General features: G+C 34.9%; 3 protein-coding genes across 3 annotated transcripts; 2 read left to right on the top strand and 1 right to left on the bottom strand.

Moving 5' to 3' along the window:
* The first annotated feature begins 332 nt into the window (after positions 1–332).
* LOC146952409 (uncharacterized) lies at positions 333–1,003 on the top strand. The gene is made up of 2 exons (XM_085701603.1): positions 333–600; positions 687–1,003. Exons 1-2 carry the CDS (start codon positions 493–495, stop codon positions 792–794), a joined length of 216 nt encoding a protein of 71 aa, XP_085557729.1. The 5' UTR covers positions 333–492; the 3' UTR covers positions 795–1,003.
* A 3,913-nt stretch (positions 1,004–4,916) lies between these two features.
* Positions 4,917–19,614, bottom strand: LOC146952408 (uncharacterized). Its single transcript, XM_085701555.1, has 16 exons — positions 19,424–19,614; positions 17,828–17,965; positions 15,849–16,079; positions 13,138–13,452; positions 12,626–12,733; positions 12,002–12,191; positions 11,423–11,685; positions 10,881–10,992; positions 9,428–9,507; positions 8,280–8,522; positions 8,127–8,203; positions 7,291–7,382; positions 6,449–6,531; positions 6,133–6,204; positions 5,470–5,595; positions 4,917–5,346 (listed from the first exon to the last, which is right to left on the bottom strand). The coding sequence occupies exons 2-16, from the start codon at positions 17,960–17,962 to the stop codon at positions 5,302–5,304; spliced, it is 2,172 nt and encodes a 723-aa protein (XP_085557681.1). The 5' UTR covers positions 17,963–17,965; positions 19,424–19,614; the 3' UTR covers positions 4,917–5,301.
* Positions 19,441–25,962, top strand: LOC146952407 (uncharacterized). Its single transcript, XM_085739591.1, has 4 exons — positions 19,441–19,573; positions 24,485–24,678; positions 24,760–25,431; positions 25,744–25,962. Exons 1-4 carry the CDS (start codon positions 19,441–19,443, stop codon positions 25,960–25,962), a joined length of 1,218 nt encoding a protein of 405 aa, XP_085595717.1.
* The last annotated feature ends 727 nt before the right edge of the window (positions 25,963–26,689 follow it).

Here is a 26,689-nt window from a genome sequence, read left to right as displayed (position 1 = left end):
CTCAAACTTTTTAAGGTCATGAATTTGAAGGACTTCTAAAATAGGAAATAAATAGGATTCTTCCTGAGTTTTTTTTTTTTTTTGACAAATGATTCGAGTTAACAATCTCAGTAGTATTTCCAAAAAAATATTCTAGAATTATCGTTAAAATTATCAAAGTAAATAGAACCATTTTGTAGAATAAAAATGGTCAAAGTGTAACTATTTTAGATCACATAGCCTAAATCTATCATTAAAATTATATAGAAACACAACTTAAAAACTATGAACTAAAAACATATTTAACCCAACACAAAATCACAAAATTAGGTGCGCTTGAAGGATTAGTAGAGTGGTAAAATAAATTATCCTAGAAACAATAAAACTGAAACCTATAATCGTATATATAGTTCTCAAACCACCCTGATTAGTAGTTTGCACTCCTCTCTTCAATACCTTTTCCGTCAACTTTCACCGGACAACCTTTTCCGCCGCCGTGGCAGGGTTGAATCGATGACGGTGCCTTCTCAGAGATGGGGCTACATTCGAATCATGTCTGGCACAATCATCGGAGGCATCCTCGGTTTCTATGTTATGCACCGTATGGAGATTCGTTACAAGGTTCAGTTGAATAATCTGAAACCCTTTTGCTTTTTCATATTAATGATTTTACCTTTTTAGTGTTTGAAATGTGTCGTTGTTTGCAGGAGAAAATGAATGAAAGGCTGAGAAAATATGAGGATGAATTGAAGAGGAAGATGAAGAGGGAAGAGACACTCAATGAGTTTGAGATTGAAGAATCATCCAAGTTTTGAATTTCCATTCCGTATTGTAACTTTTCTTTTTGAGGTAGCATTTCTGCTTTCGACGACGAATTTTTTAGAAATTGTAGAAAATTGTTTTTAGTGCCATAAGCAGTAGTTTCTGTCAAAGCTGTTAAATCTTCCACCTAAGGAAAAGAGATGCATAGAATATCAATATGGATTATGTTTGAGTATCATGATGATTAAACCCGTTTGAATCAGTTTATTTTGTTTTTTGTTGAATAATAATAACAGTCGAAGAAGAATGAAATTGCTGCTCGAATGAGACTTGTTTTGGCTTATTGAGTCATATTATTTGACTATTGGGTGCATCGTGAGGTGATTGATTATAAAATGATTAATCCAATGTTATCATAGTGGGGTCGTAATGTCGTATAGTATATAAGCAGCAATGTTGTCAATTGCAGATAGCGAAAAATAGCTGATTGTGAATATTCCGCTACACAATTGTATACAGCACCAATTTAACTGCTATTTGACACATTTTTACTAAATAGCATATCGTAGAACAATAGCAGTACAGCGCCGCTATGGCTGTTATTTAACAACACCGTATATAAGAAAGGAATCTGGATCCTTTGTTGTTGTGCAGACCCTGCAGCAGCAATAATGAGGGTACGAGTAGAGTGAAAATGCATGAAAGATGGAGTAAGAGAGGTGATGAGAAAGATGGAGAGGTGGTAGGAGAGGACCATCTATATCCTGAAATTGAACTCTCCTTTACTTTTCTCTACATCTATATCTACTCTCTATCTCTCCCTGAATCTTACTCTCTCGATTGTTTTATTATTTTTTAACGAAGAGATAGGGTGGGATTAAGAGAGAGATAGAGCGTGAGGAGAGAAATGGAAACAAAAAGTGAAGGAGAGGATCTAAATCCCTATATCCTCCCTATCTATCAGATTCAGATCCCTTCATTCAGTGTTCCCTTCTGCACTCTCTGCTGTAATAGTCTCAATCACTGAATTAATCTAATGGCGGAGAAACAAATAGTCAAATAATTAAAAGAAATCTCTAAACCCCCAAGTTAACTGTAATCAAATCTTCATGAAGATGTCAAAACATTTACCAACCTACAAAGATGTGGTTATTTTTTTTTGGATGGACTTCTTCTTTGGGACACTGATTTACTGAAGTGTTTTTTTGGGGTGTGTTAGTGATCTACTAAAGTGTTCTTTTGGGGGTATATTAGTGATCTGCTACGGTAAGCCAGTAACAATTTCTTTATGTCGTATGAATTTCTTCACGGTTGGTGACTTTTTTTATGAACTTGGTAATATCATATCATAGTTGACACCATTTATTCCAACGTTGTACTTCATGTGTGCGCTTTATGTTGCTATACCATATGTGTGTGACTGTCTATATATTTACATGAGTTGAAGACGGTCTAACTGTCTTAAGTTTGTTTTTTTTTTTTTTTTGAGTAAACTGTCTTAAGTATTTGTAATGCTCAAAATTTAGGAAACTAATTAAATACAGTGAATTGAACAGATTCAATATGGCTCAATGACTATCTCCATTTTACAATATAATTTCATTAATTCAATTTGAAACTTGTACATGATAGTGGCAAGTAAACCCATAAGCCCCTAACTCAATTTTACAACTGCGATGATCAGTAGAAAACAAAGGTTGGACCATAGTTTCTTTGCTTGAGCCTTATTTGCTTCCACCTCCTCAATCAACATCACCATCAATTTATTTGCTTTAGCAAGTTGGTCTGTTGAAGCCTTACAAGAGTTGTTGCATGATATCATCTGTTCACTCTGCTTCCAGAAACAAATGAACAGTTTGTTTTAATGTTGTTTTTCAACTTTAATTATGTTTTTCACAAAAAAACACTTAGTTATGTTGATTTTCAGGGCTTAATCACAGGTTGATTGCATTTATAAGTAGTTTATTATATTTATACATATATATTAACTAAATTCAAAAGGGGAGGAGGGTGGCCATGGCCCCATGTTGGGCCACCCCCTCTCTCTGCCACTGGATTTGCCTAATGCATTGGATTGTAGCAGTAACTTACCATTCATTGGTGAGTCAATTTATCCGTTACCATAGTAGCAGTAAAATGAAGATGTAGCAGAGAAGTGAGAATAGTTTTGTACAGTAGTTTATTCGCCATGATGCGGCATGGTTCGTGTTTCTATCCCGTCGCTGCTTCTAAAGAAGAGGCTCCCTTCTCAAAGGCCATGGTGTCCTAGCCGAACACAGCTGTAAGATGAAGAAAGAATGTGTACAGTATGGGCGAGAGCAAAGAGATGATCTTCTCGCCAATTGTGGTTGGTCTAGTTGGTAAGGAGCAAACTCAGACCCCACAAAGGTGTGAATTCAATTTTTGATGACAGCGTTATGACTTCGTTGGTGCACAATTTATATGTACCTGTGAGCTCTTTGAACTTTATCTTCACTATTGATAGAAAAAATATACTTGAGAGAATCCATTTCAGGGTGACACCACAATGAATACATTTCCTATCACCAAAGTATGTGGAAATCTTAATAGTCTCTCTCCTATGACTTCCTTATTATTTTCCTGGTACATTGACTTCATAGTTTGTTGAGCATGAAATGCGAGATGGCCTTCACAATGAAAAGCCAGTTTAATTTCTGATTGGGATCATCCCTGTAGTAATGGGATGAATTATGTTTTGGAAATGAAAGTATAAGAACTCAACATAAAAGTAAACAACGGAAATGATCAGTTAGTCCATACTAAAGAAGAATTATACATAGGTTCGGAAATCGGTTTCTATTGCTAACAAACTATCTCCCCCGTTAACAAATTAATCACTAATATTTGTCTAGAAAAATGTTGAGTATCTAAAGTGACCATATCACAAGTTGAAAAGTCACACCAAAAAACTACTCTAATAGCGCAAATTAAAAAGAACCAAAGTTCATGCTAGGTGTGGTAAGTTCGCATTCCTAAGTAAAAAGAAGAGACTAATAATAGTATTATAAGGAGTTCCCAAGTGAAAAAGAGAGCATCTTTCATAGGATTTGAGTCATCTGAAGTGACTATCTCAGGAGTTGAGAACCTATAGACGGACACTACTCTCATGAAGTGCACACAGAGAGCCAAATGTTCATTACTTTTTTACAAGAAGGGTCAAATATTTTTTATCTGAAAAAGAAGGGTCAAATATTCATACTACTTAGATTTATATGCATGGTTTTGCGTATATCAAATTGGATTAAGGCTAATGCTTCAATGTTCCACCTTTTAACCAAGTGGTGTGCAAAATTATTCATATCTACGATGACTCTAGAATTTCAAGTCGTGGGGATGATATTCTATAATAAGAAAAGTTAACAACATACACTGCCATATAGGTATGTTAGGGGGTGTCATGGAGTCTCGCTTTGTTCCATTTTTACTCAATTTGTTATCACTTATGAGTGATAGACACACGAGATAAACCATTATGACTCATTAGTGGAGTTCACTTAAAAAAAGACCTATCTAACTACCACTTGTGTCTATCTCTATCATAAATGGACAACAAATAAAGCAAAGTAAATGAAGTAAAGCCGAATTGTATTCATGGGCAGAGCCGATGGAGGGGGTGATGGATGACCAGAGTCGAACGAGTACTCTAGGATGTGCATTGCTAAGGAAGAGAATTAGAAAACGCTAAATATTCTTTTAATTCCAGTGATAGTTAATGAAGATTTTCTATATATCAACAAAATACTTTTTAGCACTACATATTATTTATCAAATACATCAATGTTTACCGACTCGTAACTCTTGCTAAAAAGATTTGAGAAAGTGTTGTTTTAAGATTTTAATTGTGTCGATCAAAACTGTTTACACAAGTTTTGCATTAATGATACCAAACATAGAAGTACAGAGACAGTTGCCCAATAATTTGTCGACTAGATACACAATAAGTGGAGTTGAATCATCTCTAAAAATCAGGTTATTTCGTTTAGGCTCGTTTTTCTTTGGAAAATAATCATATTTGACGACGTATTTGATATCAAAATTTTGATGTGAATATATCATTTTCTACTTAACTAATGCTACAAGTCACTATATAGGATTTGCAACAAGAAAATGACTCATATAAAGTTGAATAGCAAAAGGGATTGGGTTATCAAAGATGTGGAAAACAATCATACCTTAATCTTTCTTTTTTCTTCTAATGAAAATGGCTCATTTAAAGTTGAATGGCAAAAGGGATTGGATTATCAAAGATGTGGAAAACAATCATACCTTAATCTTTCTTTTTCTTCTAATAATAAAGCCTATTTCTATTGGCCTTTTTTTTTTTTTTTTTCTTTCTCATTTAAGGCAATTATTAAATAAAATACATGACCCAAAACTGATGTTTCTCTAAATTGAATCCTAACTGAAAAGAACACAGATACCGTGTGAAAAGAGAATCACACTTGAATTCAAAGGTTAGATTAATGCACAAAAATCCCTCTTGAGCTCCCAAGATGACAGCACCTCGACAAATATATAGATGTCCTAGCCTCAAAATTTCTACTCTTCGTCTTCATCGTCATCTTCGGGAGCCTCTTTTAGCCACTACAGACAAGAATAAATAAATGACTTACATAAGAAAGTAATGCATCTCATGGGATAGTTGAGAAGATGCAAGTAACATAATATTAGTTTTGTACGTGTGTAAAAATAGACGAAGATACTCACTTGAATTAATGGTTGAGCTTGGTTAACAAATACTTTATCCGCCTCATCCGCGCCTTTCTTCTCATCTTCCCAACTCAAAATAGCATCTTCTTCAATAATATCCTCGTTATACATGTAGTGCAATATCTGAAAGCAGTTAAGGAGTCAAAACACGAAGGAAAAGAGAGTCCAATGTAGTGTGAGAATATGAATCTATTGACTCCAATCATTTTACAAGTATTGTATATAGACAGCATGAAAATGGGAGATCTCAGTATAACAAAATAACTCTACTTTCTGTCAGCAAAGCAAGTAGGCGAGCGTGAAAATTTGTTGGAACTTCAATTGTGTTAGGCGAGCGTGAAAATTTGTTGGACCTTCAATTGTGTTAAAATTCATTTCACAACATTATTAACTCACTGGCTTTAGTTGTGATTCATCTTATAAGTATTTTCCTATGACCAGAGGATATAACACTGTCTAAAGTTGAGTCCATGTTATAGTTTTTCTTTCTGAGGTGCATAAAAACATCACGCATTAAGAAGCTTAATTCATGAAATATATAAAATTATTTTTAATAGTAACAGATGATATACAGCAACTTCATACTTAGATAACCTTTCTGACATGCTACCAACTGAATAAGGACAACTCAATAACCTAACCAGTAAAAGATAAAAATACCTTTGTGAACAATGGAGCAAACTCCTTCGCAGATTCCAAACACATTTCTTCAAATTTTAGAATCACTTCGATCTGGAGCAAAAAAATTGGACGTATGAGTTTATTTACAAAAGATAGTTTTTTTTCTTCACAAGCCTTATAATGAACATTGGATGATGTCATGATGATGAAATCACAATAAAAGAAGAGTGGCATAATCTCAAAAAAGATCCAGATTAAACTAAAAAATAATGCAATTGGTAATTCTTCAAATTAAAGAACACTACGCATATGAACATGAGTAACTTCAACAAGGAGAAAGAATTAACAGATGTACCTGCTCGTCCGTATCATTCAGATAGGATGCAAGAACCTTTTTCCACTTGGTAAGTACAACATGAACATTCTGAACCAAGCCATCTGAAAAATTAATCCCAGAGGCAATAATATAAATTAATCTCAAAGGCAATAATAAAATCATCAAGCAAACCCCTGAGAGTTCAAAATATAACTATATGACCAACATATATACATGTTGGAAAGTAAGATTGGGCATGAACCACTTAGCATTACCCCACTAGGAGGAGTCAGCTCCATGGATACTAACACCAATGTACTTGTCATAAACCAAAATTTCAGTAAAACCATATAGAGCAAGCGCTATTACAGTGGTTTCAGAGAACTCAAGAATGAGATAAAACTTGAAAAGAATAGAAGTGCATTTCTGCACTCAATCCTCGAATGAATATGATACAGGTAGGATGTAAGAACCTTTTTGCATTCTGTAAGTGATTTAGCTAAAAACTTATGCCAGTGGCACACAGTTCAGCACTTAGTTGAATGACTAAACTATAGATAATACAGTAGTTACAGTTAAATTATACTCTGATAGTGGTTTCTCTTTATATTTAATTAGGTATCCCTCTACCCCTTTCAATTTCAGTATCTTCTATTTGATTCAACACTTTCCTCACTAGAGACTCCCAGTTAATTCATGTAACCTGAACATTCTGCATAATTTGTTACTAAATATATCTGATAGGTTTTTCCCAAGATGCCAAGTTTTCCAACCATATCCCTCAAAAAAAAAAAAAATTCCAACCATATTCTATGCCTGATAAAAAATAAACGGGAAAGATTAAAAAGACTCTAACAACAGGAATATGGATGAAAGCTCACCAGCTGAACTATGGGGCAAGTCTACAGCATACTTCATCATTGCATAAAATAAAGCTCCAGCACAATCAGCAGCTATCTTGTTGTATGACAACCTAACACAAATAAAAATGTTTCTACAAATTAGTTCCTAGCGAATGCAGATTCAAAGTGTCATTAAATAAAAACAATCAACACATATGACGAGAACACCAGAGTCAAAGAATTGCAGTTCCAGAAAAATAATAGTTATGAATACACTCCATGAAGATGGCATAGCTTCTAGACAAAATTGAACACTGGTTCTTTAATATATTTAGATAGGGTCAGTTGAGGTTGGATGGTCTATGACTAGAGTAATGTGTGACTGTATGTAGTAAGTTTTGACTAGTGCCTGTGTTACAGTTATTGTGCACTAGGTTTCTGTTCTGTTTCTTTTTTTGAAGGGAGGTTTCTGCAATGTTATGTACCATAGTTCTGTTGTTTGTATCTAGTCTATTTTAAGAAAGTTAATATGTATCTATAGGATATTCTAACTCCGTTGAGTCGGTTAGTAGAATAACTGTCAACTTTGACAGTTATTATAAGTCTGTTAGCTGCTTGCACTGCCAGCTTTATCATGTTATTATTAGTTCGGACATGAAAACTGAAGGAAACTCAAGTATTTTATACCAAGTATATGATGCATGCATGAGAAATATGAAAACAACTTACTTTTAAAGGTTTAACACATTCAAAAATATGTTTAACATCCAAAATACAGAGGGATGCCAGATATATATCGAACACACATATTTTGATGCATGAAAATCAAAATAATAGACTCAATTTCAAATAATAGACATAAGTGTATTACATACTTCAAAGAATTGACTTCTAAAGTCAAATGGTTTTCTTGTATGTTTTCAAGCACAGCCCTCAGAAAAGTTGCTTCAACCTGCAAATGACAGAATATTAAAAAATGAATATCCACAAAATGCAACCGATGTAAGTTTATATGTCAAAAAACTCACCTCTTTGTCAAAGTCATCTCTTAAATCATCATTATCATCGTCATCTGAATCATTAGGATTAGGTAACAGCTCCCCAGAAGGTGGAAGAATACTGCCATCATGAATTAACTCCAGTTCATCTTCCATAGCTTTCACTGCCTCCAAAATTTTATCTTCAGTAATAGGTGCCACTGAATGCCTCCACTCTTCCTCATGACCTCCTTCACATTTTGGCCAAACATAACCAGCCCCACCAAAACCTAGCTGATTAAAAAAAGAAAGTAAAATAAGAAACAGTGAATTCCCTTTAAAATGAAAATTCTATCAATCAAATCTTAGTGTAACTAAACAGAACATCTCTATCACAGCATGTATCCACTACAATCATTTGCATGGTCCAGATGAATTGTTCACTAAGAAACACAAAGTATCAGTAAATTACTAGGTTGGAGTTAAGCAATCTCCAGATATATTGTTTATACACTACCAACGATACTTGAAAAATCAGATAAGATAATATATTGCGAATAAGTTTGTCGGTGCTCAGAAGAAAGACGTCTCTCATATATCAGCTTCAAACTTCAATCTATATGTCCTTGTGAGCTTAGCTCGGTTGGTAGGGACAATGCATAATATATGCAAGGTCCGGGGTTCAAACCACGGCCACCACCAAAAAAAAAAAAACTTCAATCTATATACTCATGATGAAAGAAAAAAAAAACAGGGATCACATGACAAAATCAACAAAGAGTTGAATTACAACAAGCACAGGGTGAAATTAAAGCTAGAGGTACTCCTATCCTGTGTAGATCTGTTAGTTTAAGTGCAACAGTCATAAACTAGCCCATCTCCCTCTCACATCAATGAAGAAAACAATGACCGAATAGAACACAGTTCTAACACAAACAGTTACTTAGTATCTTCAGGCTGGACAACTCAACCAAATAGATTTCAATCAAAAAAAAAAAAATTGCATTTGAACAGACAACATTTATCCAATGTTAAATGTAAATTAAATTCTACAATTTGGTTGACGGAACCAGAAAACTTACATCTCTAAAATGTTATTTGGCAGTAACAATTATATTAAATATCAACAGAAACAATATGACAGCAGTAAAGCTAAACAATGGTCAACAACATAAATTAAGAAGTTTTCCGGAACAAACCTCTGAAGCAGGGTTAAAATGTCCATCCAATAATTCAGAAGCAGTTTCTCCATCTGACTTATCCACTGTGCTGGTGATGGCTGCATAAATGAAAATGGTAACTGAAAGCTATATATATGCATTTAACCTATCTACATACAAAAAACATATCCACATCCACACATAGTATAAAGAAAATAAATTTACTTGCAACTCAATGGAGGATAGCATGAAAATCAAGTAATGTATTTTTTTAGGACCTAAATTTTTATCAAATACCAGTTACAGTTAAGGACCTCAACTTTATTAAATTTAAAATATATTTTTATAAATTAAATGATGAAAAGACAAAAATATCAAACTTGATAAATGAAAATGGTTTATAATAACAAAATACATGGTATATATGTCCTCCAATTCCCATTCTTTTTTTAAATGATAAATATTTTTTAAATGTTTATGCACTTATCGAGGATCTGAACACTTTTTCCACAGAAAAACTAGAGAAAGAGGAAGACTAAGAAAAATTGTGTGAGACCGTTCATTCAAAAGGACTCGAATCTATACAGCCTCTCTAAATTGGATTTTGAAAACCATACAAGAGAGGTTGACCCATGTACTCAAGCCAACAAAGTTAGAAAATGTTTCAATAGTGACTATTGCACTTTCAAAAACATACTGACTAGCCAGAATTAGCTAAACAATTACATCTCATTCAACAACAGTTTGACCAAAACACTTAAATACTAATGCAATAATCCAATTCTTTGCAAGAGAAAAATCTTTAGGCAAGCTGATAGAACCCATAAATTTGAAGGTAACTCTGTATTATTTAACTGGAAAATGATGAGCTCAAAGCTCTTACAAAGATGAAAACAGAAAACTGAGAGGATAAACCAGAGTTCAAAGAACTCCTACCAGAGTTAAGCTCCTAGATCAGAGAGAACTTCTCTCCTACACAACTCTCAGCAAACTTTCTGACTGCTTCACCGTCTAGGATTCCCTCTGTTTAATAACTGAAATTCTCCCTTGATTCCAATAATTATTCTAACTGTTTGTGTTCCCTCCCACAGCTTCTACAGGCTTCTAGAAGCTGTACTTGTGTGGTTTGGGCCCAGTAATTGGGCCAACACATGTACAGGAATTCAGGGTTCTCACACAAGCATTAAAGAAATTTATTCCAATCCAAAATATTTATAAAAGATTCAGTGTATGCACCTCGGTATCTCTTTTATATTATTAGAATTAAACAAATCAAGTCTTCTTTAAAACCAAAACATCTAATCAAGCTCAAAATACATATTTGAAGAATTAAATACCACCAATTCATTCAGTTCTAAGGAAAGAAAATTTTCCTCACTATCAGCCAGGCAATATTTCATATGCTAGCAGCAATATCTCATTTCCAATTGCTAATAATGTAATTCAATAATAATAGGGCACAGTTAAAAGCTTTATGAAAATTCGGCAATACCACTAGTACTATCAGCATATTCGAGCTCTTCGTCGCTATCTTCCTCAACCGGCTGCTGTAGTAGAGATACTTGTGAATAAGGAGGAACAACAAACTCCTGCCCAACTACAACCTGGAAACATGAAAGACAACTAAGTCCCTATATTTCCATCTTACGAAGAATAACTGGAAAAAAGTATCTATATTCCCATCTAATGAGAAAAAAAAACAGAAATAAACAAGCACAGAGAATTTCACAAACATCTTACATACACTTAGGATCATCAAACATGAAATAAATCACTACATTGTTATATGTACAGCAGCATAAGAAAGAAAATTATGACCACTACTAATGGTTAATATATTATAATAATACTAAAATACTAAACACACAAATTAAAGGCTTCAATTATTCTCAAGCATCAACTAAAGCATATAGTTTAAATACTTAGATTTAGTGACCACCTGAATATTGTGGTGAAGTGTGAAAAATTTCAAAGCAGTCCAAACATATGAGAAACATGAAGGATGGAAGTATGGGTACTAAAATTGTATCAAACCTTAAAAGACAGCACAACACCAGGTTCCAGAGCAGATCCTGATTTCATAATCACCCCCTCACATACAATGGCATGCCTAAGTTCACAGCCATCTTCTATGGTGACATTGTCCCATATATAGCATCCCTCTATGTGTACGGTTGACCCGATTTTGCATCCTACTCCGACGACGGAATTTAAAATCTTCGTGTTCTTGCCAATTTTGGTGCCAGATCCTATAACAGAGAACGGGCCAACAACAGCTGATTGTGCTTGCGAAATATCTGATAGGGGAGAAAAGAATTTGTCAAAACTTCATACATTCAATTAATGGAAACAACACAATAGGTAAAATTAGTTTTGACCCAGCAATCTACAAGGGTGATACGATAATTACTTTCATTATGAAATAATACAATAATTACTTGCTGACTTAATCATTCAAAAAAATGAAGTTTATATATAATGAACAGCATGAATTAAGCAAACAGGCAAACATATAACTGGAAACTAGAGCCAATATAAGCTTGCCATTTTATCATTTAATGTTACAAACTTTTCACCAACACACCCAATTAGCACCAAAACTTTCATCCATACCTGAGCCACGGTATATTCCCTGTCTTTCAAGCTTCGTAGCTGTGTTGCCAAAATTCATAACATCTGGTACCAGTGGATATGTCCATCTATGAATTATATCCTTGCTGACAGTGTCATAACTTCGGAAATTATCAATCCTTGCAGCATAATCTGCGCGGATTTCATGAACAAAAATTTTGTATCCCATTATCTGAAAGAAATATAAGGTAATGTTGATGAGGTGCATACAGAATGCTAAAATCAAGAATAAGTGCCACAAAAGAATATATTGGAAACATAAATGATGAGCTTTAGGACATGTGCAAAAAACAAAATATATTTTCTAAGTCTAAATGTCCAATGCAAGTCCATAAACTGTTGAAGTGTTTCAGTACTGATGTACAGTTTATCAATATGAAAGAGCATTCAATTTTTTAAATGTTCTCAACAAACAGGGCACCTCAGACGAAATGTAGGTCTGCCTGTAAGAGATAAACAAGTAGATCTTTTTTCACGCAAAAAAAAAAAAATGATTCAAAAGGATAAGCTTTTTCCATCTATTAAAAAGGATAAGCTGATTCAAAAGGACTTAAGAACTTCTGAAACAATAATTCATGACAGTTCAACATGTGGAAGAGAAATTACATCATCAAGAAGCAGTCCCTTGACAAAATGACGCCGAAGATGTTGGTAGTCAAAATTGTCTGTAAATAGGCTAAGGACTTCCGGCGAGCAGATGTCAATGTAACAATCCTGCAGAAAAGAAATCATTCACTTAATGACCTCAGAAAGTTTCATAGCTTCTCAGGAGAGAGATATGACCAAACAAAGTAGCATTAATAATAACAGTAACTAGCTCTGCAATCAACTGACAATAAACTTCAAATAGTAATAAATCATTGATTCATTTGGGAATCAAACAATCATTTCCTAGCATAGCCCAATCATGAGGTTGAAATGACAATAAACATCACAGGTATTTTTTTTTAGGAGAAAACATCACAGTTATTCGTGGTCATGAATATCTAAAAATAAATAAATACATGCATTTTGTCCGATAATAATTCGTTTACGAGCACGTAGCTGCAAACCAATTTCTCTTTAGTGTGAAGTTAACCTGAAAGCAAAGCAGAAAGATAGGAAAAAAGGGGCTCAACCTGCTTGTCATGGTGCAGAGAGAGGGAAGGATTATCAGCAAGCAATGAATTTTCAAGATGTAGAGTGCCTTTTGAGAAGTCTGCTTTATCCTCGTAATACAAAAGTTGCTTGGTATTAGGATCAATAGCCATGAAAATTTCATCGGTACCAAGTCGAGACTGATGGATAGCTGGATGAGTTTTTGACCGTTTAATAACCATGGTCATTACAGCATTACTATCTTTCTTCTTCCTTTCTTTATGTTCTAAAAGTGCCTGAGTAAGCGACATGTTGCTTACAGTATCTCCACTGATAAGGACAAAGTCTCCTTGTATCTTCAAAATAGAAAATAATCCAATAGTGTTACTACACAAAACTAAATTAGTAAAAGCGTGAAAAGAAACTACATTAATAATCACTACTCAGACAGTCACAAACAACAACAGCATGACGTGTAAACTGTATTAACTATTTTAAATAATGCACCAAATTATAAAAACAAATTACTATGACACATGTAAGGTTCTGATTGCTTCCTTGTTCCTTTAAAGAACCAATAGAACAGAGCATACATAAATTCTCATCATACAGCTATGCTGCTACTACTAATGAAACAAACAACAAGAGGTGAGAATGACTTATTATCTTTTACAAGACCAAAATCTGTTTATTACAAAAACAAAAAAAAGAGAACTCAATTCTAAGAAAGCCATAACCTTATCTAGACTAGGAGGTAGCTAGGGTTCTTTACATGTAAGAAGACACCTCATCTTAAAAAGCTTGGAAGCCCAAATACTCCAAAAATGAAAGTATTGTTTCCTAACATGCATTTAATACCGATATGGGTCCGATATGTACCTACAATATGTACCCAGAAAGTATCCAAATTTTTTTATTCTTACTAAAAATATTCCCCTCAATACTCCTCAGGTACATCTTCGAAACATATTATCAACTAAAGACATTATTGCCATCCAGATAAGATACATCTTTAATACTTTTTACTAAATACTAAATACAGACACAATTGTATGCTTTTTGTGACACATCCTAGTCTAGATAAGGTTATGGCTTTCTTAGAATTGAGTTCTCTTTTTTTTGTTTTTGTAATAAACAGATTTTGGTCTTGTAAAAGATAATAAGTCATTCTCACCTCTTGTTGTTTGTTTCATTAGTAGTAGCAGCATAGCTGTATGATGAGAATTTATGTATGCTCTGTTCTATTGGTTCTTTAAAGGAACAAGGAAGCAATCAGAACCTTACCTGTAATCATTTTTTTAATTAAATAAATGAAAAATGAAATAAAAAAATAAAAAAAAATCAGAAAAAAAAAAGAATTAAAAATAAATCCCTCATATAATCTTTTTCTATATTAAATAATTAAAAAAGAAATTGAAAATCTTTAACATAATGACACATGTCACTTTTGCATTGGTCGAAAACTCTCTTGTTCATATTTTTCCCTCATCTTCTTCATCTTCATAAACATTCATCAAATAAATCCAGAGGATAAAAAGAAAGAAAAAGAAAGACTTCCTCCATCATCATCATCATTTTCAACACCACTCCATGTCTAGAAAACCAATTATTCTCAATTTAAAAATAAAATCAAAAACCCCAAAATCCCAATTAATCTTTTTCCACCGATTTATGTATACAATCATAAATCATGTCATCTGGTTCAAAGCAATAATCACTTAACAAACACAAATCATTCTAACATTACTGTCAAATTCGAATCCTTTTGATAATTTCTTTCAAATTCGATTCGATTTCCACCATTACTGTCGAATTCGAATCAAATATGTTTCAGGTCTCTTCTCCTCTTTTCACTATTTTCTTCTAACATTTGGTTTTTTTTATTTTTCTGGTGTCGTGCTTTTCTGGAAGAAAGATGAATATAGTTTAGCTTGGAAGCTTTGAAAACAAGAAGATAAATTGATAAAGCAAACAAAAATGAGGTGGAAGAAATTGTTAATGATTGGGTTTGTGCTGTTATGTTGAGAAGAGATATTGGCAATAATTTGGAGATTTATGGGTGGAGGAGGAAGAAGAGAACGAGAGTGAAAGAGGAGAGGATGAAAAAAAATCATATAATCATTTTTTTAATTAAATAAGAAATGATTATACGGTTATATGGTTTTCTGATTTTTTTTTTTTAATTTTTTAATTTAATTTTTCATTTATTTAAATAAAAAAATGATTATATGGTTTTTTTTATTTTTTAATTAAATAATTACACACGTGGCGTGCCACGTAAGCGTTGACCGGTCAAAATTGGCAAAAAGGGCCAAATTTGCAATGGGGCTAAAACTTAGGGGGCCAAAATTGTAGTTTTCATACTTAGGGGGCCAAAATTGCAAGTTTTTGAAAGTTAAGGGGGGAAAAGTGCACTTTAGCCTAAAATATTAAAGTATTAATGAGCAACAAATAAGTAATGCAAATGTCTTTTGTTAGCATATCTTAGCCATTCCTTGATTTTCAAAATTTTCTCTTTAATCCTTAAATCAGTGCCATATTGTACCCATATCATACTATGTATCCAGGTTTCTTAACTGAAAACCAATTCTAACCAAGAACACAACAACCATTGTTCAATACAGACTTCAAATTATAATATCAACTTTTTAAGTCTTAAAATACATGTGAATACCAATGTAGCATATTTACAATAGCTAGAAATTTTCAGACATAAGTTGAAATTGAAGAACGAAATGAAGAAAATACATACCACGTTGCGCTCGTATATAACACGCAGTGCATCTCCAGCACTGACACAATTTTGAGACTCAATAGTTGTTACAGTAAAATTAGGTTGATTAAACCACTCAGATTTCTCCAAATAGTTAATCACCTGCTTCGCATGAGCACAGCAGAAAACAAAAACCTCTTCTACACCAGCTGATTCAAGCCATGTCAATGTGTAATTTATCATTGGAACATTCGCCAATGGCAAAAGCACCTTAAATCAAGAAACAAATAAATATATCAAAATTCAAATAAAAATAATGAATTAATGTTAATGAGTAAGTTATAATCGAAGCATTCACCAATGGCAAAAGCACCTTAAATTAACAAACAAATACGGCCTAGTTTAGATAAACAGCTTATTTGCAGCTTATAGCATAAGCGCTTATCATGATAACCGCTTATGTATAACCTATTTCTATATCAAAAGTAAACATGATAACCGCTTATGTATAACCTATTTCTATATCAAAAGTAAATTAAGTTAAATTGTTTTTATATAAGCTATAAACTGTTTTCATAAGCTATCATGGTGAACTGATGAAAATAAGCTGAAAACAGCTTGTAAACATGTCATCAGTTATTTCCATAAGTTCTTCCATACAGCCTCACAAAATTTATGTCATAACATAAGCTCAAATAAGTAAATCCATATTCTTATATATGAATGTTGAAATTGTTCTTATATATGAATATGAATGTTGAAATTAACAACAACAACAAAGAAGGCTTTTCCGACTAAGCGGGATCGGCTACATGGATCAAATTACGCCATAATGTTCTATCATAAACCATATTTCAGTCCAACTTATTAATTTCTAAATCTCTCCTAATAGGTTCTCTTATAATTTTTCTCGGTATCCTCCATCTGATCTACTCTCCTAGCTACATCTCTACATGCCCAAACCACCTATGCCTATTTTCAACCACCTTTTCTACTATAGTTGGTACTCCAACTCTCTCTCTCTAATATTGTCATTTCTAATCCTATCCCATCTAGTCTTACCACACAAATGTTCAAATTAACCAATGTGAAATTTATCATCGCAACAATCACCAATGGCAATAGCACCTTACAACAACAACCAAAGCCTTATCTCACTAAGTGGGGTCGGCTACATGGATCAAATGACGCCATAGTGTTCTATCAAAAACCATATATGGATTCATTGACCTCTAAATCTTTTCTAATGGTTTCTCTAATGGTTTTCTTAGGTCTTCCTCTACCTCTTCTAACCTGACTCTCCTCCATTTGATCTACTCTTCTTACAACGGCATCTACGGGTCTTCTCTCTACATGTCCAAACCATCTAAGCCTATTTTCTACCAACTTTTCTACTATAGGTGCTACCCCCACTCTCTCTCTAATGGTATCATTCCTAATCCTATCCTGTCTAGTCTTGCCACTCATCCAACGCAACATCCTCATCTCCGCTACGCTTACTTTACTCTCGTGTTGGCTCTTAACCGCCCAACACTCCGTACCATACATCATTGCCGGTCTGACTGTTGTCCGATAGAACTTTCCTTTCGGCTTAAGTGGTACTTTCTTATCGCACAAACTCTGTAGCACCTACACTTTTGATCACCGAAACGTATGATTACAATGAATTACGTGATTTTCTTTTCAAATTATTATCGGTGTCGTGCCAGTGTCATATCAATGTCAATGTCTAGTGTCAGTGCTTCATAGATATATAAAAAAAGGGCAACCCGGTGCACTAGAGCCGCATATGCAGGGTCCGATATATATATATATATATATATATATATATATATATATATATATATATATATATATATATATATCACATTTCAAAAACTCAAACCAAAAACAATGAATTCATAAATTCAACCAAAAATAATGAATAAACGCATCAAAATTCAACAATTCAAACAAAAAATAACAAATTCATGTTTATGAATGAACATTGCAAGAATCAACAAAAAAATAGAAATTACCTTGGGGCGTTCAAGAGTGATAGGTCTAAACTTGGTAGTAAAACTATCAGCCAACATAATCGCCTGTAACGGAACACGAACAAGCTCATCGTGGTCCTCTGAAACCCTAGCAGCGCTTTTCTTCGGTGCTCCCATTTTCTTGGTAATAAATATAAGTGACCCAATTAAAAATTTTAAAAGTTACATACCAAACCTAAACTAAAAAATAAGATAAGAGACAAAAAAAAATTATTTTAACCAAACTACAACTTTATTGCATAACTCTAGATATCAACTAAATAATTAAAACCAACACATCCTTAATCAAGAACATAGTCACATAATTCGTCGGTAAAGTGGAGAACCGCGAATTGGTTCGTGCGAACCGGTTCGCGGTTCTTTCGCGTATTGGTTCGCCCAAATTCGTTCACGAATTCGCAGAAACAAGCGCACCGCAGAACCCGCAAAAAAAATCTGGAAAAAAAACATACCGGTAAACCGAGGTTTTGTTTTATGAAGATGAAGAGAAGAAATAGATCCAAATCTCAAGTGGTGGTGAGAGTTTAGAGGCTTGAAATCGATTTTGTAATAGCAATGAAGTGTGGCATGTATATCTTTTCATCCTTCCATGTTACCCGTCTGGCCTTCTGTATCTGCGTTTTCTTCCTGCGGCTGCACGTGTTGCTAGGTTGAAGAAGAGAGTTGATTGGGCTGGGCTGCACATTTTCTGACCCGACCCATTTAATTGACTCTTTATGTTGGCCTTTTTTTTATTGTTTCTTTTCAACCATCAAAAAAAATTTGACCCACCAAAAACCATTAATCAAGTTGCACTTTATTTTTATTTTTTTTAAAATAATAATTTTATTTTTGAAATACTTATTTCAATCATTTACTTATATTTAGAGATTAGTAATAAATTTTAAATTTTGTTTAAAATTCTAGTAAAAAATAATATATTTTTTAAATTTATTGATAGTTTAGTATACTTAATTGGATAGTAATAGTACTACGAACCGACGCGAACCGAAGCTCTATACCCCAGACGTACCGAATTCTTCTGATGTCGCGTACCGCGAACCCGTACCCGTACCGCGTACCAAAGCGAATTGCGAATTGTGTGACTATGATCAAGAATAAAACTCATGCACTCAGTGTTAAAGCAGCTATCAAATTATATAATGTAAAGGCAGTGACGAATCCAGGAATTTTGGAAAGTGGGGCACCACGTATATATAAATTTGAAACATTAAATAAACATATATATATATATATATATATTTCATTTATATATATATATATATATATATATATATATTTCATTTTTAATAGCATAAATATACAATCTTCTTTTCAAAAATCTTTCCATTGCTTAGTGCTAGAAATCAAATAAAAATACCACAATTAAAATTTTGTGATCATTTAGTAAACTCATGTACAATAACGAATAACCCCAAATTCCTTAAAAAAAAAAAAACGAATAATCCCAAATAAATACTAACAAACCCTAACAATGGAATTTCCACCATTAAACAAAAATTCAAGACCAATAAATGAAATAAACAAATTAAAAACTACAAATGAACAAGATTGAAAATATAAAATAAGGGGGCTTACCTATTAGAATATTAACTATGGAGGTTGAAGAAAACAGTGGCAGAAAACTGAATAAGGGAATGGAGTGCAGCAAGTATGATGGGGTTGTCCTTGTTATCAGTGTGTTCTATTCGATTGGAAACATGCGGTATCAGATTCATGGATTTGTGAGTGAGGGAGGGTGATGGAAAAAATGCTGAGAAATGAATGACGAGAGAGAGAAGACAATTGAAATTGGTAAAGCATACAAAGATTGGAAACATGTGGGTCTCACTTCTTCTATCTACCCTCACGTTTCTTCCACTCCTTTCTTATTATACTATTTAATTATACTATTTTTTTATTTTTTTAATTGGAAATGGTTGTGTATGTGATGTTATGTTAAAGTGTGTGTTTATGTGTGGGTCAATAGAAAAGTGTTGTGTATTTTTGTGTGGGCCATTTAGTCAACATTTCAACTATAATTATATATTACTATATTTCTACCACCAAAAAAAAATTTCAAAATTTAGTGCAGGCACAAGCCCACACAGTCTTGTGCTTGCATCCGTCCCTGTGTAAAGGTCTAATCTAAAATCTAAACTCCATAAAAACATTAAAAAAAAAAAAACTTTATCACTGAGTGAGAGGCTTACGAAATGGAAGTGAGATTGGGAAGAGAGAGAGAGTGAGGATGGAATCGGAGAGAGAAGCAGCAAGAGAGAGAGAGAGAGAGAAAGAGGTTGGTGATTGAAGAAGAGTCAATAGGGAGGTGTTTGGAACCAAAAACGCTTAAAGCTTCCAGCGTTGTAGCCACTAGAATCGATTATGGGCTTTTGGGTCTACTATTTAGATTAGAGTATTACTTTCCCCACCCTATAGGTTTCTCGCGCGCCCTACATTTTTTCCAAAAATGCCCTTGTGCATTCCGGATTTTAAAATCTGGACAATTCTTATGTATAATCAACCATCAGACTCTCACATTTCAGCAGTTTTGATTTTTGCTTTTAAAAACAACAAAAAAACTAAGTAAAAATGCTAAAAACCTGTCAAATAAAATCATAAAAATATAAAAATAGCATCAAAAAATTCTAAAAATCAAATAAAACTAATGCAAATTTTTTCGAATTTTTCTGAGAATGTGAAAAATTAAAAAAAATTAAAAATGGGTCTAAACGATGAAATTTTGGATTTTGAGGGGCGGAGTCCCGTAAGAAGTCTCTTCTAAGGGAGTCATGGTCCTTGAATTTTTTCTGATTTTATGGGAAAGCTTCGGAGCAATCCGATCAAGTAGCCCGAAAACACGATTTTTGACTAAGAACAGGTAACAATGACCCAAAAACAGAATGATGAGAGTTAGGAAGATTAATATTGTCTCTAAAATGACTATCCATGTTACAAACATTTTTAGAACTTGTGCTGATACAGTTCGGATTATATAATCCGAACTGTTTTACCTTAAAAAAGGGTGTTTATGGGGTTTCCGGGTTATGTAATCCGGAAACATCATGTAACGCGCCCTATTTTTTGAAGTTTCCGGATTAAAAAATCCGGAAAAATCCGTAACTCCATTTTTCACCCTATAACAAAGGAAAACACCATTCCGGATTATGAAATCCGGAAACCTCAAGGGCATTTTTGGAAAAAACGCAGGGCGCGCGAGAAACCTGTAGGGTGGGAAAAGTAACAAATTATTGATTACATCCTCCTCTCAAAAGTCATAGCCATAAGATACAACAAATTATTGATTACATCCTCCTCTCAAAAGTCATTGTCATACGATACAACAAAACTCATACCAAAAGAAAAACACTTGAGAAAAAAAAGATAAGCATGCACAAGTTAATATTATATGGGAAAACTCAAGTTAATATTTCCGAAAATCAATTTTAACCTGTTTTCGAAATCAAATAACAGTATAACTGTAACTCTGTAACAGTAGAACAGTATAGCTTAGCAGACAGTTTATTTCCCATTCTCAAAATCACTCTCAAAATCAAGGCTGGATGATGATGCATTACATGTCTCACCCTTATGAAAAATCCAAACTAACATAGAAATAAGATCAACTGAACAGTGTAATTTGCAAAAGGGTTTATTAGGGTCATTTGGAAATTGAATGTGAAACCAAATCAAAAATCAAATTATTACCAGACAATAACAATAAGAGAAACATCATCAACAACAACAACAAACCAACAAATGGATTCAGGATTCTAAAATCGAAACGAAAAAGGAAAATCAAATGAGGAGATTGAAAAATAACTTACAATTAGGGTTTGTGGTTGTGCAACCGTGACGGACGGAGAGAGATGGATACAGAGAGAAGATGAGTAAGTATATGGTGAGCTTCGATGGAGAGATGGAGGGCGCCGCCGTGCCGGATTAGTTCAGAGAGAAGAAGGTCGAACTCACGCCAGACCAGATAGAAGAGAGAAGAGTGTTTCAGGAAAAAGTGACGGTGGCATGGTTGTAAATTTCATATTAACCCAAGGATATTTTGGCAATTTCCAAAAAAATAATGGCGGGGCCATGGCCATCCCCTGCCCCCACGTGGCTCCGCCAATGCAGTGTCAATCAATTAAGAATGAATTCTGGAAATTTTTTTATTTCTACCCTACTTTATCCACAAAAATACAAATTTACCCTACTTTTTCAAAAATTTCCAAAAATACCCTACTTTTTCAGAATTTTTTCTGATTTTCTGGGAAAGTTTCGAAGCAATCAGATCAAGTATCCCGAAAACACGATTTTTGACTAAGAACAGGTAACAATGACCCAAAAACAGAAGGATGAGAGTTAGGAAGATTAATATTGTCTCTAAAATGACTATCCATGTTACAAACATTTTTAGAACTTGTGCTGATACAGTTCGGATTATATAATCCGAACTGTTTTACCTTAAAAAAGGGTGTTTATGGGGTTTCCGGATTATGTAATCCGGAAACATCATGTAACACGCCCTATTTTTTGAAGTTTCCGGATTAAAAAATCCGGAAAAATCCGTAACTCCATTTTTCACCCTATAACAAAGGAAAACACCATTCCGGATTATGAAATCCGGAAACCTCAAGGGCATTTTTGGAAAAAACGCAGGGCGCGCGAGAAACCTGTAGGGTGGGAAAAGTAACAAATTATTGATTACATCCTCCTCTCAAAAGTCATTGCCATACTGTCATACCCCAAATTTTGACCATTTGATTACACCGACACGTGTCCTTTGACCCTGATTAGTCTTTGACTTTTCAGTCGAATTTTTGGCAAAGAGGTATTTTAAAATACCTCATATGTTGGTTCCGAGTCGGGCCCTCTTCTCTCAATTGTTTTTTTATTTTTAATTTCCATCTTTTATTTAAATACTTTTTAGTTTAAATAACTTTAGTATTTTTATTTTAGTTCGTTTTCGTTTTTCAGTTGCTTTTTTGATTTATTATTATTATTATTATTATTATTATTATTATTATTATTATTATTATTATTATTATTATTATTATTATTGTTATTATTAGTATAGTATTTTTAGGTCCATCCTTTGTTTTCCTTGTCCCTCATGCTAATCTATCTCCCAAACATTTGTCTGCCACGCCTCCTCCACTGAGTCTGCAAACTCACGCCTCTGCCCATGCTCAACCCATACCCCCACAAACGATGCTCATGCTTCACATTCCCACAGACAAGTTCACATGGGATGCACTTTGAAGTCAGCAAACAATTTCGTTGAGAAAGGACTTTTCTTGCTGCTTATAAGGACATCAATATACAGTTTCAAGGGGACGAATTTTTACACACACAGAGAAAACCACACAAAAAAACCTGCATCAAAATTCAAGTCACTATAACCAAACGAAACACCCCAATATCAAACCCCAAATGAAATCAATTCTAACACAACCGCACAGCAGACATAAACATCACAGACACAACCTTTTACGCACAATACACACAGCCATGCCATAATATAAACCAATCACAAATCAGTAACAATTTCAGCCAACAATCTCATAAACACACAAAGTTCATTCATAAACCAACATCAACAATACCAACCGAAAATCCTTCCTAAAATCAACCCACCAAACCGATTCAAAACATAGCAAAGAGGTAGTTTGTTTCTTTTGTTTGTTAGATCTAAGGTTTAATTTAGTTTTTATTTTGTTTTGTTTGTACAAAAAAGGGGAAACAAAAGAAAAAGAAGGAAGATGTAGGAAGAAGTAGAAAGAATAACGAGAGCAGGAAAAGAGAAACGTATGTGAAAATGAAGAAGAAAACCAGCCCATAAGCTTATATGTACATGTCAAACCGGTTCGGTTCACCTTGAACCAACCCAGGTTTGAACCGAACCGGCTCACTTCAGGCCCAGCAGCGCCTTCTCCCTTAAGCCCAAACCCATTTTATTTCCTGCATATCCTACCTTTTGATTGGACCCTGCATTGCATTCTTATTTTAGTTCATGCATTACTTTTCCCACCCTATGGCCTTCTCGCGCGCCCTATTTTTTTTTACCAAAATACCCTTTATCCGGATAATATATTCCGGACAATATTCGGAATGTATAATCCGGACCGTTTGAAAATCACCCTGTCTCGTGAGGACTTGCGAAACTTGGGGTTGGTCAGTTGAAATACAATCCGGATAACATAATCCGGACATAACAGTTGTATTCCGGAGAAGATATTCCGCACGCCCTGTATTCAAAACGAGCGGGAAAAAGTAGACGTTTTTTTTCCCGGAATATGTAATCCGGATAGCTAGGTTATATATAGTTCTCCAGAACCTAGCTGAAGTAGACCACCTTTATAAAAAACACTCCCTACACCTCTAAAAAACACTCCATTTGGGCGAAATCTTGGTTTGGAGCAGCAATCTGGCCATCAAAGGGTGTTAACATCATCATTTTCGTCTGAATGCAAAGGGAATGTGTATATAAACCTTTCCCTAGTCGATTTTTAGGCGATTAAGATTTGATCACGTTGTATGATCTTCACTGTACTTCTCCGGAATACGTAATCCGGACTGTATTCATGCATTCCGGATAACATTTTCCGGAAACCAGCAGTACAGAAACTGTGTTCATTTTCTGACTCTGTTTTGCACTGTTTTCAGTTATGGTTGTTCCTGTTGATCCCCCGAATGATGATGTACCTCAGAATGAACCTCCTGTTGTGGAAGAGCTTCTTTTACTTGAATATGCGCATGATTCCGGAGATGCCAAATCCGAGAATCCCCCACCACCACCCCCGAAAGTAGTGGATGCTCCTCCTCCTATTCCTCCTGTTGTACCACCTCCAGTTGTTGCTGTTTGTATTGACCAGTGAGAACATTTTACCACCAAACACAAGTTTGCAACACGGAATGATTTGTTGGAGTGGGTTCGGGAGAAAGCTAGGAAGCTTGGGTTTTCCACTGTTATTGGTAAATCCGATAACGGTGGCAACGGAAGAAATGCATTTGTTACTTTGATATGTGAAAGGGGAGGTTCATACACTGAGTACAAGAGAAAGAGTCGGCGTGAGATAGCTGGTTCGGTTAAATGTGAGTGTCCATTTAGGCTGAGAGGTTACTTGTTGACTGGTGGTGAGTGGAGCCTCAAAGCTGCATCTGCACACGCTCGGTTGAAAAAGTATCTGAGTAGTAGTATGGGTGATTTGAGCACAAACTGGAAATCCGTTCATGCCATGCTAGAGCTGCAACATACCGCAATACATGCTTCGTTTCAGACGAGCATTATCATGCTTGAACATCGGTTCAAAGACAAGGTGATGTGGTCTAGGTTGATCCGGAACATTTCAAGGGAAGCTTTGCATCATCTCGTAGTGGAGTACAATAAAGCACTTGAAATTGGTACGGATAAATCAAGATGTGGTTGTTTGAGTTTGATCACATACGGGTTACCGTGTGCATGTATGCTAGCTTTGAAGATCAAGAACGGCACCGCCATTCGTTTGGAAGAAATTCACACCCACTGGAAGAGGTTGGGGTTCGAGTACGAGGTTGACCCGAAGCTTAAAAAAGAAGACATCTCTCTATTGCCAGAATGGGATATTCTCCAGGTATTTTGTTCAAAACTGTCTCTGTTTATGTTCTGCCCAGGATTTCTGTTTCTGTATTCTGTACTGGTGCAATCCAGATTACATAATTCGGACATAACAGTTGTATTCCGGAATATGTAATCCGGATAAGTAGCATTTACGCCCCATGCAAGTGCATTTAAGGCTCATGCAAAGGGTGTATCGGGAAGTTCCGGATTATACAATCCGGATTAGCTTGTCTATTTCGGATTGTATAATCCGGAAGTCACTAGTAGTAACAGAATGGCATGTTTCTGACTGGTTTTCCTCTGACTGTTTTGTTACACATTGTAGGCGCGGTTCAAGGACGCCGATTACAACATGAAAGTGCATTTGAAAGAACAATTCCGGCAATTTGTTTTACCGGAGACCACCTCTATGCGTCCACCGCCAAATAAGGTCACCACCAAAGGAGCTCCAAAGAAAGATAAGCAAAGCATTCGATCAACAAGGCGGTCCCCTTCCCTATGGGAGATTGTTGACTCCCAAGAGCATGAAACACAGGGTTCATAGACACGGTCAACAGGGACAAGTAGAAAGAGAGCACGGAAAAGCAACATGTCTCCTACTCCTCCTAAGCCAATTCCAAAAAATCCCAAGAAGCCAACACCCGTTGAGGTCCACATACCAAACAAAGACCAAATCCCAATTTGGATGCATGGCTTTATTGAAAAGGTTACGGATGTACCCGGTGATGGCCATTGTGGGTTCCGAGCAGTTGCGGTCCTACGTAACTTGACTGTTGATGATCACGTATTAGTCCGGTACAACCTTTACAAAGAGCTTATCGGTGTAGAAAATGACCGCTATCGGAGGATGATTAATGATGATAGGCGGTATAAAGAGGTCTTGGACGCTCTATCCTACTCCGGTATTGGCAATGCACCACCGGATAAATGGATGACAATGCCGGATATGGGGTTCCTCATCGCACAGAAATTCAACCAAACTGTTGTTGTGTTGTCTATTGGAAAATCAGAAACCTTTTTCCCTCTATGTGGTCCACCGCCGCCTCCAACTATCGATCCGTTGATATGTCTAGCATATGTGAATGACAACCATTTTATGGCCTTGAAATTGAAGGATGGTTGTCCGATTCCTCCCACTTCCGCTCTATGGAGACAATACCATCGAGAGGATGTAGACACATGGCCTGATAGATATGTCAGCCGGATGGCAGATTATAATGAGCTAAGTCGGGCGGCGGGTGTTGAGGTCATAGAAGATGATGAAGAGTTGT

This window comes from Medicago sativa, chromosome 1 (assembly GCF_051527215.1).
Source record: "Medicago sativa cultivar Bolivia chromosome 1, Bolivia_mono, whole genome shotgun sequence".
In the NCBI taxonomy this organism is placed as follows: domain Eukaryota; kingdom Viridiplantae; phylum Streptophyta; class Magnoliopsida; order Fabales; family Fabaceae; genus Medicago; species Medicago sativa.
Note: the sequence above shows the minus strand (reverse complement) of the source record. Positions and strands in the feature narration are given on the sequence as shown.